Here is a 15,981-nt window from a genome sequence, read left to right on the forward strand (position 1 = left end):
GACAGATGGCAGGGGTAACTGACTGCAAGGTCTCCATGCAAAATTGCTCAACTTGGGGGAACCTGTTCACCTTTTTGAGATTTTTCATAACTAAAAAAAAAACCCCAAACCTCCCTTTTTGGGAACCACAAAATAGATGGAATAACGCCCCTGACCTCGTTCCAGAGAGGAACCAGGACGATAGCCCCCAAGGGCAGAAAGGTTATGTAGAGTGGAAAGAACTGCTTCCCACTTTTGCAAGACTTTGAAATGGACTCTAAGAAAAAATCTTCAATTTGACAGAAAGAAGTGTAACTGATAACCGTCTCTGATGATGTCTTAGACTCACTGGTCCAAAGTTATCTTGGCCCACTCCTCGTAAAAGATGTAAAGTCGACCTCCTATGACAAGAGGTCAGGAGTGGCCTGGAACCCCATCATAGTGAATTACAGGAAGAAGCCGCTGACCTGGAAGATTGCTGGGAATTCCTTCTGACACTCTGAAAGGAGGACTTAGTAACACAGTAAACGATGGCAGATAAAGACCTGAATGGTCCATCCAGTCTGCCCAACAGTCACATTCATTATCAATTCAAGATTTAAATCAACAATGAATGTGATATTATATACTTGATTATGGTCTTTCTTTGGAGTTTCTGGGACATAGACCATAGAAGTCCACCCGGCTCTGTCCTTATGTTCCAACTACTGGAGTTGCCGTCAAAGCTCACTCCAGCCTATCCAAATCCGTCTTGTCATTTGCAAGATAAAGAACGTAAAAGAATGCCCAGTACTGTCCTCATGTTCCAAACCACTGGAGTTTCCATCAAAGCTCTCTCCAGCCCATCCTAAACCAGATAACCATATGCGGGACTCAGACGTACAAGCCAGTCCCGCACCGGCCTTAGTTGCCATCTAAGACCACTTGGCATGCAAACACATATGCAACCCTTTAAGGTTTGTTTTTTATATCATTCATTTTCTAATTAGAAATCCTCTGTGTTCAACCTACGCCTTTTTGAGTTCCGCCAGTTTTTTTCTTCCCACCACCTCCCTCATTCCAGGCATCTACCACCCTCTCTGTGAGAAAGAATTTTCTAACATTACTCCTAGGTTTTCCACCCCACAACCTCAATCCATGTCCTCTAGTTTTACCACTTTCCCTTCTCTGAAAAAGGCTAAAACTTGGTCCTCTGATAAAATTGAGACTGCCCAGGCCTGTACCTTTTGGCCTCCTTCTGACGAAACTGAGCTTGAAGGAGCGGAAGGAAGACTTTGGCTTGTTCTGAGGCAAACACTGGGATTCAGAGTCACCTAAATCCTTCACCAATTTCTCTAAATCCTCCCTGAAGATTAACTTGCCTTTAAAAGGGAGCTTTGTTAGCTGCTGCTTCAAGGCTGCATCCATAGTCCAATGACAAAGCCATAAAAATCTTCGTGCCATAGCCGATAAGGCAATCTATTTATTACAGCTTTTGCTATTTCATTGCAACTTCCTTTAAAGAGACTCACACTGTCTCACCAAGTTCTCTCTACAGGTATTCAATCATTCCTGAGTACTGCACTCTCACCCACACCTTACATTCAGCCCAACAAAAACTCCTCATCACTCCCTCCTATCGGGTACTCAAATTTGAGTCAAACTGAAGCTCCTGCTTCAAAGTAGTTGGCTCCAACGTTTTGGAATCAACTTTCCCTTCACATTAGACTCAATGCCTCTCACAAGACTTCTAAACAAAAACTGAAGACTTATTATTTTACAAAGGCATTTTCCCAGATTAAAGAGCTCCATGAATAATCCCAAGGTCTTGACTCTGCTCCCCGTCCTCCCCTTCCTTTTGTATGCTGTCTAGTTCCCTTCCCTACCACATATGATCTTTACCAATGTAACCTAGGCCTCCTAATGTATCTTTCATTTTTCATCCCCTTTCAACTGGCTTTTGTGTGTTTTTATAAATCTTAAACTTGTAAACCACCTAGATATGCATTAATGATTGGCAGTATATCAAATCAAATGAACTATAGGTTAGTGAAGTCTTGTTTTTGTTCATTTTCTGCAGCTGTTCCAACTATGTGGAATTTGCTACCAGTCAAAATTAGGAGCATTTGTCTTCTAGAAAATTATTAAAAACAGGGCTTTTTACTATGTTATTGGGAGACATGAATAATTTACTTTCCAGCTTTATGGGAGTGGGTACGCTTGGTCTATCTGTAGCTGGGGATTGGAGTGGGGAAGATGAGAATACATGATTTGTGTTTTTAAACTTGTGTAATCTGCACTGTACAGTCATATTGTCTGAAAGCTGTGGAATATAAATTGTGAAATTAAATTACCAATGCCAGGCATAGATTTGGGAAACAATAGCCAATGTTTCTCTTACACTTCACAAAGCTAGATAAACACTGATGGACAGAGCAGCAATTTATTAAAATCAGTAATAAGCTTTTGCCTTTTTTCCTCAGCTCACACAGCCTCTGGCAAGGAAGGAACTTAAATGTGGAAGTTTCAAGTCTATAATCAGCTTTTAGGCTATGGTCCTATGTAGGCACAAACCTTCATCCAGCTGCTAATTCAATGGTTCCCAAACATTTTTGGGTCACGGCGCCCCTACGTGCCTCATTTCCTCTCAGGTCTTCCCATCCCAACAGCATGCCCTACCCCGTCAGCTGAAGAAGTCCACTGCCCGAGGCCTGAGCTCCATGCTGCTTGCGCAGAGAGCAAAAATCGGTGGCATGCTTCAGCCACCAATGCCAGCATTCCCACACGTCCTCCTTCTCTTCCCCCTTTCCATCCAGCGTCTGCCTTCCTTTCTCCACACTTTCACCCAGCCTCTGCCCTCTCTCTTTCCTCCATCCATTTCTAATATCTCCCCTCTCTTCTCTTTCCTTTCCATCGATGTCAGGCATCTCTCCCGTCTTCCCTTCCTTCTTGCCCAGCATCTCTCCCAGGTTTTCCCTTCCTTCCTGTCCAGTATCTCCTCCTGGTCTCCAGTTTCACCTTCCCTCCTCCTCTCCATCATCTTCCCCGATCTCTCCTTCCACCTTCACTCCTCTGTGCCTAGCATGTCACTCCAATCTCTCTTTCCAACCTCCTCCATGCCCAGAATGACTCCCCATTTCCTCTCCCACATTCCTCCATGCCCAGTATGTCCCCAATCTCCCCTTCCACCATATCCAGTATGTTTCCTCCCAATCTCCCCTTCTCACCTTTCTCTGTGCCCAGCATGCTTCCTTGATCTCCCCTCCCACCTTCCTCCTCTCCAATCTCTCCTCCCACCTTCTTCCATGACCATGGCACCCTGATTTCTCTTTCCCACCTTCCTCCTTGCCTAGTGTGCCCCTCTAATCTCCATTCCCACCTTCCTCCATGCCCAACAAGTCCACTGCTCTCCCCGTGTATGTCCTCATGCCCAGCGTGCCCCTCCAATCTTCCCTTCCCACCTTCTTCCGTACTCAGTGTGAACCCCTCCCCCCCCGGGGCTCCCTATGCATCTTGCCTCTTGTGTCCAGCAGGTCCTCCTAATCCTTCCTTTTCTGTGCTGGTCTGACTGAAAATGTCAGTGTGGAGCTTTGGAGCTCCGATGCATGCTAGGCCTCCTTCAGTCTTGTCCCCTCTGAAGCAGCTTCTGAGGTCAGAGGGAGGTGGGACTGGAAGACACTGACTGAGCATGCACATGGGTTCCAACTAGGCTCCGCAATGTTATTTTCTTTGTGCAACTTCTATCCTGGTCTCTGGGGGTGGGGGTGAGGATGTTCTTTTCCTGAGCTGAAAATATGTTGTGGCAACCCTGAGAGTTTGCTGCGGCACAGTTTGGGAACCACTGTGCTAATCTATAAGAAGAGACATTCAATGTAGCAGCACACCATTTCAAAACAGCCATGCATTAATAGAGCTAGCCACAACTAACCCAAGACAGGGCCGTTACCTGATATGTTTTCATGAGTGCAGCAAAGATCACGGCAAGCCTCTTCAGTTGATGTATGGATTTGTTCATTGATCTTTACCCCTTCTGAAAGAGCATTTTTGACATCGATGATGAAATCTACTATCCTCTCCGTAGAGCACCGCTGACTGGTACAGAGTACAGGGCTCATGCACACCAACAGAAGAAGCACTGAGCTACAACACCAGTTTGTCTGGGAGCCCATGTTTACTCTAGATTCTGTAATTTTCTGAAGGTGAAAGCAGAGAAGTGTCCTTTGACCTTGCTGGACGCAGGGTCATCTTATGTCAAAAAGAACTCAGCTCTGGACTTATTTCTGAAGCAAAACAAAAAGATGGAATGCCATAGGAAAGGCATCATTACCTTCAGCTTAAACTGTTCCACTAAAACTGTTAAATTAATAAAGAGCAAACTGATCATATTTACTTATACAGCATGCTTCATGTATAGAATGCTATTAAATCTTTAAAATGACAAAAAATAAAAATAAAAAATGGCAACTTGAGGAAACGACAACCTATGTCCAAACATAAGAAGGCTAAGAGACATGTGAAGGTCCCATAAAAAGAAACAGGAAAGATTAAATCAGAATCAATAGTCTGTGCTCCATGATAATTACTCTGCCAATCCCAATTAAATTAATAAAACATATATTTCATAAACAGTCCCTGCTAAGGAAGCCAGAATTAAAGAACTGAGAACAACCGATGAAATGAGTTCCAAAACCTGTTAAGTACGAAAAGCTGTTTTCTGGATAGATGCACATTTTTATTTTCAAGAATTCTATCCAAATAAGAAAAATTGTTTTAGATCCGCATTTCAATTAAAATTTGTAATCACTGATTAAAGGTATATTATTGATTTTTTCCCCACTGCAGTTCCTTGTGACTCTGGGCAGTGGGGTGTTAAGTGACTTACCCAGAGTCACAAGGAACTGCAGTGGGGGAAAAAATACTTTTAATCAGGGGATTACAAATTTTAATCAAAATGCAGCCCTAAATAAATTAAAGAATAAAAAATAATGAAAAGATAAGAAAATACAAAATACAAATTGATAAATTACAAATTAATGAATCTAAAAAAAGCATGCGGAATAGCTATAAAAGCCTTACAGTTCAGGGGCGTAGCCACGGGTGGGCCTGGACGGGCCCAGGCCCAGCCTCTTTCCCTCCAGGCCCACCCATCCACATCCTTGCTCGCCGACGCTGTTGCTGCCTTTTCTCCTGCGGCTCTGCCGGGTACGGCCGTCCGGGAGGCAGCGTTCAGCATAGCCTGCCTGCCCTTAATTCTTCTCCCCAGGCTCCGCTTCGCTGCATCGCTCCATGCGTTCTTCTCGCCTGTCACGCAGCGCTGCCATTCACACAGGCAGCTGCGCTCCCCTTTGCCGCGTCCATCCGGTCCTAACAGGAAGTACATCAGAGAGGACTGGATGGACGTGGCAAAGGGGAGCGCAGCTGCCTATGTGAATGGCAGCGCTGCGTGACAGGCGAGTAGAAGAATGCAGGGAGCGATGGAGCGATGCAGCGAAGCAGAGCCTGGGGAGAAGTATTAAGGGCAGGCAGGATTTGCACATGTGCAAAAATTGAGCACGCGCAGGATAGCGACAGTGGCTGACAGCTGTGGCTCGCGGACACTGCCACTGGCCACCTAAGAGGTAAGGTTCTTCGGCAGGGAGGAAGTCTTAAGCTGGCGGGGCTTGAGGATCCCTGCCAGCACTGGTATTTTGTTTACTTTGGAGGGGGGGCACAGAGAGGGGGAGGAGTGGAGATTAAATTTTTGGCCCACCCACTTTGGCCTTGGGCCCACCCTAAATCGGCTCTCTGGCTACGCCACTGTTACAGTTTCACAGTCTACTTCAGAAATGCAGTCCTATTTTTTCCCCCCAGAATATATATGCCTTACACATAAATTACTTTTAGGGCAAATTTCACTTATCCTAATGGCTATCTATGAAGGCAGTCTGTTTCCGGTATAAACTTATTTTTGAAAAAAATGTACTTAGCTCCTCTCAATTACACAGATAGAAGCCAAGGAAAAATGTGATCTACCTACAATGCTCTACACAAAACATTTTGAAAGGAAGGAGATAGTCATGAGACAGCTTCCTTCATAGCACTTCTACTAGTATGGACTTTTATCGGCTGAGTACTGACCTAACTGGTGCATAGAATGGTTTCCTATTTCAGACCACACACTCTGGCTCTGTTCAAGATGGTTTGTAGGCAACAGAGATGAAGGCAACATATGAATAATAAGAACTTGAGGCATTTCAAAATGGGTGCTAAAGTTGCACAGATTCCAAGGCTGAAGTTCTCCCTCATTTGTTTTAACTCCAGGTTCAAACTATTATCATGCATCTCGAAAAACCCTGGACCATACTAAATGCCCTGGTGAAAGAGCTCTGTCTGGTTAAGAGAGTTCAGCCATGTTTAATATTCTCTATGCAGACTCATGGTACCGTACTTCCTAGAGTAACAAATCTGATAGAAAACTGCCTACCTGTTGGCTGTCTGGTCCAACAACTTCTCTCAGTTGCACACACAGCACTGATGAGACAAAGAGGAAGAATCTGCAAAGGAAAGGAGACTGTGTATGAAGGCAGGTTAACACTGCTGTAATAACAATTCCAGGAATAACATGTATAGAATGTTTGTACGCAGGGCCGTGCCTAGGGTCTCTGGCGCCCCCCTGCAGACTATCAGTCAGACTCAGCATGCAGCAATACTAGAAACATTTAAACTTACATGCAAAATATCACAGATGTACATTTCCAAAAGCTGACATATTCCAATTAATAAATTTTGAATAAAAAATGTTTTCTACCTTTGCTGTCAGAGCATTTAGTTTTTCTATTAGCTTTGGTCCCAGTGTCTTCTTTCCATTTGATATTTTTTTCTCTCATCATGTCCACCATCTTTCTGTGTCCTTATGCGTCCTGTCTACCACCCTATCCTTTCTCCAGTTTCAACATCTGCCCTCAAAGTGTTCCAATCCAGCCTTTAAATTCAGCAATTTCCCCTCCATCCATATAAAGCATTTCTCCGCACTCCCCTCCATCCATGTGCATCTACAACCTTTGTCTTCTCTTCCCTCCATCCATGTACAGCATTTCTCCTCTCTCCCTTCCACTCCATCCGTGTGCATCTCCTTCCTTTATCTTTCCTTCCCTCCATCCTTGTCCAACATTTCTCCTCTCTTCCCTGCCCTCCACTCCATCCATGTCCAGCATTTCTCCTCTCTTCCCTCCCCTCCATCCATGTGCATCTCCTTCCTGACGTCCCTCCCCTCCATCCATCCATGTCCAACAACTCTCCATTCTCCCCTTCCCTCTCCTCCATCCATCCACCCATATCCTGCAAATTTCCTCTCTCCCCTGTCCCCATTCATCCATCCATGTCCAGAATTCTCCTCTCTCCCTTGCCCTCCCCTCCATCCATCCATCCATGTCCAGGAACTCTCCGTTCTCCCCTGCCCTCTCCTCCATCCATCTCCAGAAAATTTCCTCTCTCCCCTGTCCCCATTCATCCATCCATAGTAACATAGTAGATGATGGCAGAAAAAGACCTGCATGGTCCATCTAGTCTGCCCAAGATATGAGTTTATCTTGAATTTGTACCTGTCTTTTTCAGGGCACAGACCGTATAAGTCTGCCCAGCAGTATTCCCGCCTCCCAACCACCAGTCCCGTCTCCCATCACCGGCTCTGGTACAGACCGTATAAGTCTGCCCTCCCCTATCCTAGCCTCCCAACCACCAACCCCTCTTCCCCCCACCTGCTCCGCAACCCAATTTCAGCTAAGCTTCTGAGGATCCATTCCTGCTGCACAGGATTCCTTTATGCATATCCCACGCATGTTTGAATTCCGTTACCGTTTTCATCTCCACCACCTCCCACGGGAGGGCATTCCAAGCGTCCACCACCCTCTCCGTGAAAAAATACTTCCTGACATCTTTTTTTTTTTTTTTAATTATTTTATTTATAAGTTTTAACAAATTATTACAAGAACACTTGGTTCCTGACATCTTTTTTGAGTCTGCCCCCCTTCAATCTCATTTCATGTCCTCTTGTTCTACCGCCTTCCCATCTCAGGATCCCATCTTCCCATCTCCCATCATCCATGTCCAGAATTCTCCTCTCTCCCTTGCCCTCCTCTCCATCCATCCATCCATCCATGTCCAGGAACTCTCAGTTCTCCCCTGCCCTCTCCTCTGCCCTCTCCTCCATCTATCTCCAGATAATTTCCTCTCTCCCCTGTCCCCTCGATCTATGCCCAGCAATTCTCCTCTCTTCCCTGCCCTCCCCTCCATCCATCCATGTCAGCAATTCTCTCCCCTGCTCTCCCCTCTCCCCTCCTGTCCAGTGATTTCTTCTCTCTCCCTGCCCTGCATCCATACATGGCCAACAATTCTCCTCTCCCCTGCCCTCCCCACTACATGTGGCAGGCTGCAGCGTTTTTGCGAGGCAGCTCTGGCTCTCCCTCCTTCCTTCCTTGGTTCCCGCTCTGGCTCCCCGATCGGCAGCCCCCCCCCCCCCCCGCGTGTTTTAACCTTTACTCTCCGACGTGGGAGCGATGTCAATCAATGAAGAACGTAGAACAGACTCGCTTCCAGCTTCTCTCTTCACACAGTGTCCCGCCCTCGCGGGAACAGGAAGTGCATCATCGCTGACGCTGAAGGCGGGCCACTGTGAAGAGAGAGAAGCTGGAAGCGAGTCTGTTCTACGTTCTTCATTGATTGACATCGCTGCCACGTCGGAGAGTAAAGGTTAAAACACGCGGGGGGGGGGGGGGGGCGGCCGATCGGGGAGCCAGAGCGGGAACCAAGTAAGGAAGGAGGGAGAGCCCGAGCTGCCTCACAAAAGCGCTACGCTTGTGAGGGCAGCAGGGAAGTCTGAAGTCCACAATTGGGCTGGGGCGCCGGGGCGAGGGTAAGCACCGCGGCGGCGCCCTCCAGAGGTGGGTGCCCCCCTGCGGCGCTTACCTCGCTTACCGCATCGGCACGGCCCTGTTTGTACGTTTGGCAAGCTTGCCAGGTGCCCTTGGCCTGGATTGGCCGCTGTCGCGGACAGGATGCTGGGCTCGATGGACCCTTGGTCTTTTCCCAGTGTGGCATTACTTATGTACTAAATGAACACAATGTCACAAAAATGAATCATGAATTTTGCTTTGTCATCATTAGAAAAGTACAACATTGCCCATGCCATGACAACATTACAACTAGACTACTGTAATGCTCTGTACACTGGTCAAACCAAAAAGCTTGCATCAGCTCCAATTGAGAATGCTGCAGCATGACTGATAGAAGGCTGCAAGCAGTGTAACCACATCACATCCTTCCTGCAAAAACTACACTGGCTACCAGGGCTAAGTTTAAAACTGTTTGATTTTCAAGGCCCTCAAACAAAATGGGCCAGAACACTTAAAGAAAAAGTCCTTTACACACCTTTGAGACCGCTAAGGTCCTCTCACGGATCATCAATACCTGTCCCTTCATTAAATGAAATTGTACGATGTGATATCTGCCAGCGAGCCTTTTCAGGAGTAGCTCCCATGCCCTGGAATTTATTCCTAGAGGGGCTAGGTGTAACTTGAGACTACCTCCACTTCTTGAAGCAGGTGAAAGCCTGGCTCTTCTCCCAAGCCTTTAGTACATTGGGTGACTGCCTATGCATTCTTTCTGCACCTGGACTAGCTTAACACACACTGTAACTTAGATCAGTTCATTATATCTTAACTGTACAAAGAACTTGCCTTGAGTTTAGCCACCCATCTACTTACCTCAACTGACTCTGTACTATGCATCTTGTCCCCATCTATATATCTGCACTTGGCCCCTTAGCTATATGGTAACCTGTATTGTAGAAAAGCATTAGCATCATATCTGTTACATGAATGTTCTGTGTGCTTATTAGATGTTTCATCAATATTATGCTGATACTGTATTGTCTCTCTCTTATTTGAATTTCAGTGCTGTTAAATGTTTATACTTTTGATCCTGTTTCATAGTAGTCCTATTATTACGTTTCAGTTTGCTATTTTCAAGTTTAGCTCATTTATTGTATTTATGTTTATACTTGGATATTTTACCATTGTTATCCTGTTAACAAAATTGTTTTATCTTAAACTGGACCTGCTGTACACCGACTTATTTTATTTTAGTTACATTTGTACCCCGCACTTTCCCACTCATGGCAGGCTCAATGCGGCTTACATATACAGGTACTTATTTGTACCTGGGGCAATGGAGGGTTAAGTGACTTGCCCAGAGTCACAAGGAGCTGTGCCTGAAGTGGGAATCGAACTCAGTTCCCCAGGACCAGAGTCCACCACCCTAACCACTAGGCCACTCCTCCACTGGTGAATCTGTTTATAAAGGCGGTTAGTAAATCCCAATAAATACTTAAAATTAAATAATTATACATCTAAATGAATACAGTAAAAGCTTTTAAATGAATACCGACAAGTTTGCATTTCAAAGAGTTAGTGAAGGGGTGCTACAAGAAGCAGGGCTGTCAGACAGGTAAGCTGAAGAGTGAATGATAACCAAATTTCTGTTTTACAAGGTGACAATAAGATTTAAGCTAATCAAACATATAAACGGCGAGTGACCGTACTCACTCGCAAATGCGCAGTAGAGACTTCCCTGTCTGTCCCGCCCCCGCGTCAATACGTGATGACGGAGGGGGGGGGGGCGGGACAGAGAGGGAAACTGCGCGAAGGGGAGGGAACCGCCGAGGTCGCCACTGCTACCCCCCCCCTGAGGTCGCCGCCACTGGTTCCCCCCCCCCCCCGCAGTTGCTGCTGTCGCCACCCCTCCACCCGGCCGTCTCTTCGCTATTCAACTTACATCTCTGCAGCAGGCAGATCAGCTGAGCTGCCGTTGGCCTTCCTTCTCTGCCTGTGTCCCGCCCTCGCTGACATTATGTCACACGAGGGTGGGACACAGGCAGAGAAGGAAGGCCGACGGGAGCTCAGTTGATCTCTGCCTGCTGCGGAGATGTAAGTTGAATAGTGAAGAGACGGGCCGGGTGGAGGGGCGGCGGCGAACTCGGGGGGGGGGGGGGGGGGGCGGTGACCAACCAGCCCGTTTTAACGGGCTCAACGGCTAGTAACCAATAAACTATAAACATCAGAAAATAAAAATAAAAAGTTAATATCCTGTAGAGCAGAAAAAAAAATCTTAACTTCTATATTGTTCAAACAGATATTGTGAAACTAGAATCAATCTTCACATAGGCTTCTTTTCTTTGAAAAACCATCCTTAATGGTCCTTTCCATCTACATAATGGGTGGTGGTAGGGGCTTATGCACTAACAGCCACACCCTAATGGGAAGATTAGCACAAAGTCATTAATAAAGAAAACAGAAATATCAGCCATTTTACCCCAGCATAAGGCTGTGCTAAGGTCACTTTTTACTGCTGTTTGGTAAAAGGACCCCTGAACTTGAAAGTTCGCCTCATCAAATTAACTTGAGGAAGGTAACAAAATTAAAAAATATAAAAATTTCATGAATACCCACTTCTGCAATCCAGATTATAAAAATTCCCCATACGTTACTTGAGTTCTGCCACACAGATCTGGGTTCGATGGCAATAGCAACCCGGTACCTAGGTAAGGGCCCTCTGGAGGGCGCCACAGTTCAAGACCCAGCCCCCCCCCCCCCCCCAGAGCTCCCCTTTTTATTCTTACCGCCCCAACTTTAAATCTTGTACCTCAAAGTCAAAGCAGCAGCAGTGGTAGCAGTGAAAGAAGCAGGCTCTCTTGGAGCCTTCCCTTCCCTCTCAGTGTACCACCTTCCTCTGATGTAACTTCCTGTTTCCATGAGGGCAGAGGGAAGGGAAAGCTTGAGGCTAGTCTGCTTCTTTCACTGTCTGCCGCTTTGACTTTGAAGTACAAGATTTAAATGCGGGGCGGCAGGAACAAAAAGGGGGCTGTTGTGGGAGAAGAGGGTGGGCAGGTGGGAGGGCTGAGGTTGGAACTGGAACTAGAAGCTGAGAAGGGGGCTAAGGCTGGAACTCAGGGGCTGAAAAGGGGGGCAGATGGGAGCTGGGGCAAATCGCTGGACGTGGACAGGAGGGGAAAGCAGGGGAATCACTGACATGGATGGGATGGGAGGGCAGAGGGGAAAAATCGCTGGACATGTATGGGAGGCGAGGGCAGGAGAGAGAGAGGAGAATTACTGGACATGGATGGATGGAAGGGAGAGAATCACTGCACATGGAAGAAAGGGCAGGGGAAAGCGGAGAATCGCTGTACATGGATGGAGATGATGGCAGGGGTGAGAGTGTCACTGGACATGAATGGAGGGCAGGGGAGAGAGGAGAATTGTGAAATATGGATGGAGGAGTGGGAAGACAGAGGAAGGAGATGCACATGGATGGAGGGGAGGAAAGAGAGGAGATATTCTGGACATGGATGGAGGGGAGGGGATGGAAAACAGAGGAAGGAGATGCACATCGATGGAGATGAGGGAAAGGGGAAGAGGAGAAAAACTGCACATGGATGGACAAAATAGGCAAAAGCTGGATCCACTCTAAATCTCCTCCAGTCAAGTCTGCGGAGGACCCAGCATTTACATACTGATGTAGGGCAAGAAATGAAAAAGAGAGGAGGAAAGTAAAGAAATAAATGAAAAGAAAGCCCTGGAAATGAAGAGAACAGATAGGGAGCGGCAGAATCAGAGGCTGGAACCAACATGATCAGAAAAACAAAGTCACCAGACAACAAAGGTAGAAAAAAAAATCATTTTATTTTCATTTTAGTGTTTGGAATATGTCCAATTTGAGAATTTACATCTGCTGTCTTATTTTTGTTTATAGTGGAGTCCGTGGTCATATGGTCCCCTTTTATAACCACCTAGTCCTAGGCTGTAATATGTGGGAATTCTTTCCCTGATCCCTCTACTTACCATAAGAAATGTACCACCCCAAGACACAGTGGATCAGCCAACCCCAAGATATGGGGTGGCAGAGAAGACAGAGGCTATGTTCTTTCCAAGGAGAAAGTTTTTATTCCTTACCAATTTAGATAATAACAAAACAATCAGGCAATAACAAATAGCAATTTGTTATGAGAGGGAGAGAAAGATCACCGATGTAAAGAGTTACACACTGTTGAACATCTCAGCTTCTGTCTAAATACAACAGTGACTTGTATACCTTTTTTGTACAAACAATTCCCTCCCAAATCATGCAGCTTGCAACTTCAGCTAATTTCTGGCTTACTTCATTGTTTACATAAAATGGAACACACTATCTGAATGTTATGGAACACAGCATCTTATAACAAGTCCAAGGTTTCTTTTACAGGAGATTGTAGTCGCCACTTTGCTACAGGAATTTCTCCAAGACCCAGGTCTTATCATTGTTTTTGTCTAGTAACCTGGACACATCTTCGCTTTCAAACTGTGTGCATTCTCAGTGTCCTTGTGATGTAGAATCAGTGGCACCAACTCTGCTAGGGAGGGGACGAGTGCTCCTTGCTGGATCAGCATGACCTCGAATTCACAGCTTTCAGCAGAAAGTATGCAGCTCTCAGACACTGAGCCTCTAGCTATGTAGTTCATAGGTCATAACTGACCTGTCAGTGGTCAGAAAAGTGCAAATCAATTCATTTTGCACTGTATAGGAGGAAACATGTTTCTTTTTGTTTTTCTGGTATTGTGTTGCATGCAGAGTCTAGCTTCCTAGGATTTCAGGTTAATTTTTGAAGAATTTGAAGAGGGCTATCTCTGTTCTGCACATGCAACTACAAGGCCAAGTGTCTGAATAGGGATCAATTTGTTAGGTTCTGAGATTTTGATAACGTATTGTGTTTCAGATTTGGCAAGACTGTTCTCCTAATTCCTTGTCTGTGTGCTAATTTGATTTGTGTCATTTTGGGTATACTGGAGCTGTAACAGCTTACAGAAATTATTTATAATGAAAAAAGATCACAAGTTATTTTTCTTCTCCTATACTGGTTTAATATTTTCAATGATGCCTGTTTATATGTGCCATGGCTGGTAAAAGGGGTGTGGCTACTGTAGGGGCAGATTCATTGTGATCCCACCCCTAAGGTTACCCATAATGAGTACCAGTACTTCATTTCCTACAAAAAAAGCACTGGGGGCAGGTGTATGGTCGTGGAGGAGTTTGTGTTGCTCTCACTGAGGGAAAAATAGAGAGAAGGTGCTAGAGAGAAGGTGCTAGATGGGGGGAGGGAAGGGGTTGGAAGGAGGAAGGAGAAAGGAGAGAGAGGGGAGTTGCTGGATGGGTAGGGAGCGCTAATAGGCTGCAGGGGGGCGCCAGAAACCCTAGCACCGGCCCTGTTCAACAGATTCCCAACATAGACATCCTGAGAAGGGGAAACAAAGGTCAGAGATGCAGAGGTAGCTAGCATTTAAAGCCCCAAGGAAAGAGGGAGCCCAGGTGGTGACACCTAGTGGTCATAGTCCAGAACCCAATAATCCCTTTAAGGTGCATGAGAATGCATTACAGCACAGCATGCCACCAGTGCCTATGCACACTGCCCACATGTCATGCAGTAGCTGGCAAGTGCAGTACTATAGAAATAAGCAGTAATAACTGCATCAGAAATTTGCCCCATTGCTGCCAACCAAGGCCGAAGAGAGGCAGGACTGCCAAGATTACTCAGCATCCACTGTCTCCTCTTCTTGGGCACTGTGCACTAAGTCGGCAGAAGCACCAGGGTACATGTTGCGCAGAGCACAGATTTGCTTCAGTATGCTGCTGCTAACTGCACTCCACCTGTGTCAGCACCACAAACATGTTCAGAACTCATGGATCAGTGTTTCCCGTCTGCTGATCTTGCATGCATGAGATCAGCAGACAGAAAGCATTGGCCTGCCAGTTAAAAAACAAAACATGCTTGTGGTGCTGGCATAGACAGTAAATATCAGTTGACAGTTGCTGGATAGACCTTTGTTTTCAGTTTAGCAGACAGAGGAATTTAGGGGAAACAATGCTAGCTTGAGGAAAGAATGGGGGTGAGGATAAGAGAAGGGCAAAGATAATAGAGAACAGAGACATGAGAAACCGCAAAAGAATGAGAGCAAAGAGGAAAAGGAAAGATGCTAGAAAGGGGGACAAAGAGGCAGAGGTTTGATGTTGGGGTAAGAGGAAAAAGAAGCAAGAGTCACACAGTGACTGGGAACAGAGAAAGAGTTGGTGAAAGCACAAAAGATAAAAACGGAAAATGAGGCATTAAGTGGATAAAGTATAAAGAGAGTTAAAGGAATGGAAGCAGTAAAAGAGAGGAAAATTGTTTGGAGGACAGGGAGAGAGCTTAGAAGAATGTGAGGGAAGAACTGCTGTCTCCTCTCAAACACCAAACAAACCCATAAAGAGGAGACAATCGTGCTGGCACTGTGTGTGTATAAAAACAGCACAAAACAGAGAGACCCCCGTCTGCTCACCTGGAAAAGTTAGTGCACATCCGCACACTTCCCGTAGTGATTGAGTCACCAGGGCCCTGGCCCCACCAACTTTTCTGCTACTCTTAGTCTCAGCTGCGCTAACCAGAACACTGATAATAAGTAGATGTGGCACAGACACCCATACTGAGCCGCCCTGACTGAAACTGCCAACTCACCGTGAGGACACAGCAGCGTTGCCAAGTAAAACTTTTCTTTAAAAAAAAAAAATGACTTAACCTTCCTACCGCTGACACCACTCCCTCGAGCACCGCATCAGCTCCGTGACTAGAGAAGAGAATACAAGTAAAGGAATGCGAGCCGAGTCCCGCGCTCTCCCGCGCATGCGCATGCGCAAGCACACACCCACGGAAACGTCACAGCCTGTAAAAGAAGTCACTAGCAAGTCTAGCAGTGCGCATGCTCCCAGGGCTTGTGAACTTTTGAACAGAGCAGATTGGCCTGCAACGTGGAAGTTGGTTTAAGGGTGGTGAAGAAAAGATAGATTGAGGGATTGGGTGGCTGACAAGTTTTTCTCTTACCTCCTTCTCGCCTTTCTGCTATTGCAGCATGTGTGTCTATAGACTGGCTGCTGTGCCCGGGTGTGTCTACTGGATGGAGACTGCAACGCAGGCTACCAGAGCTC

At 46.1% G+C, this 15,981-nt stretch overlaps 1 protein-coding gene across 4 annotated transcripts in view; it reads right to left on the reverse strand.

Moving 5' to 3' along the window:
- The window catches only part of MANSC1 (MANSC domain containing 1), a 40,269-nt gene extending 24,288 nt beyond the window's left edge, over window positions 1–15,981 (reverse strand). Inside the window, exons 1-3 of one of the 4 annotated variants that reach the window (XM_030214524.1) lie at window positions 15,878–15,981; window positions 6,422–6,491; window positions 3,905–4,238 (exon numbers count right to left, since the gene is read on the reverse strand). In XM_030214524.1, the coding sequence (XP_030070384.1) occupies window positions 3,905–4,127 (223 nt within the window). In that variant the 5' untranslated portion in view covers window positions 4,128–4,238; window positions 6,422–6,491; window positions 15,878–15,981. The other 3 variants (XM_030214522.1, XM_030214525.1, XM_030214523.1) reach the window with 3 other exon arrangements.

Source organism: Microcaecilia unicolor, chromosome 9, assembly GCF_901765095.1.
Source record: "Microcaecilia unicolor chromosome 9, aMicUni1.1, whole genome shotgun sequence".
Lineage (NCBI taxonomy): Eukaryota > Metazoa > Chordata > Amphibia > Gymnophiona > Siphonopidae > Microcaecilia > Microcaecilia unicolor.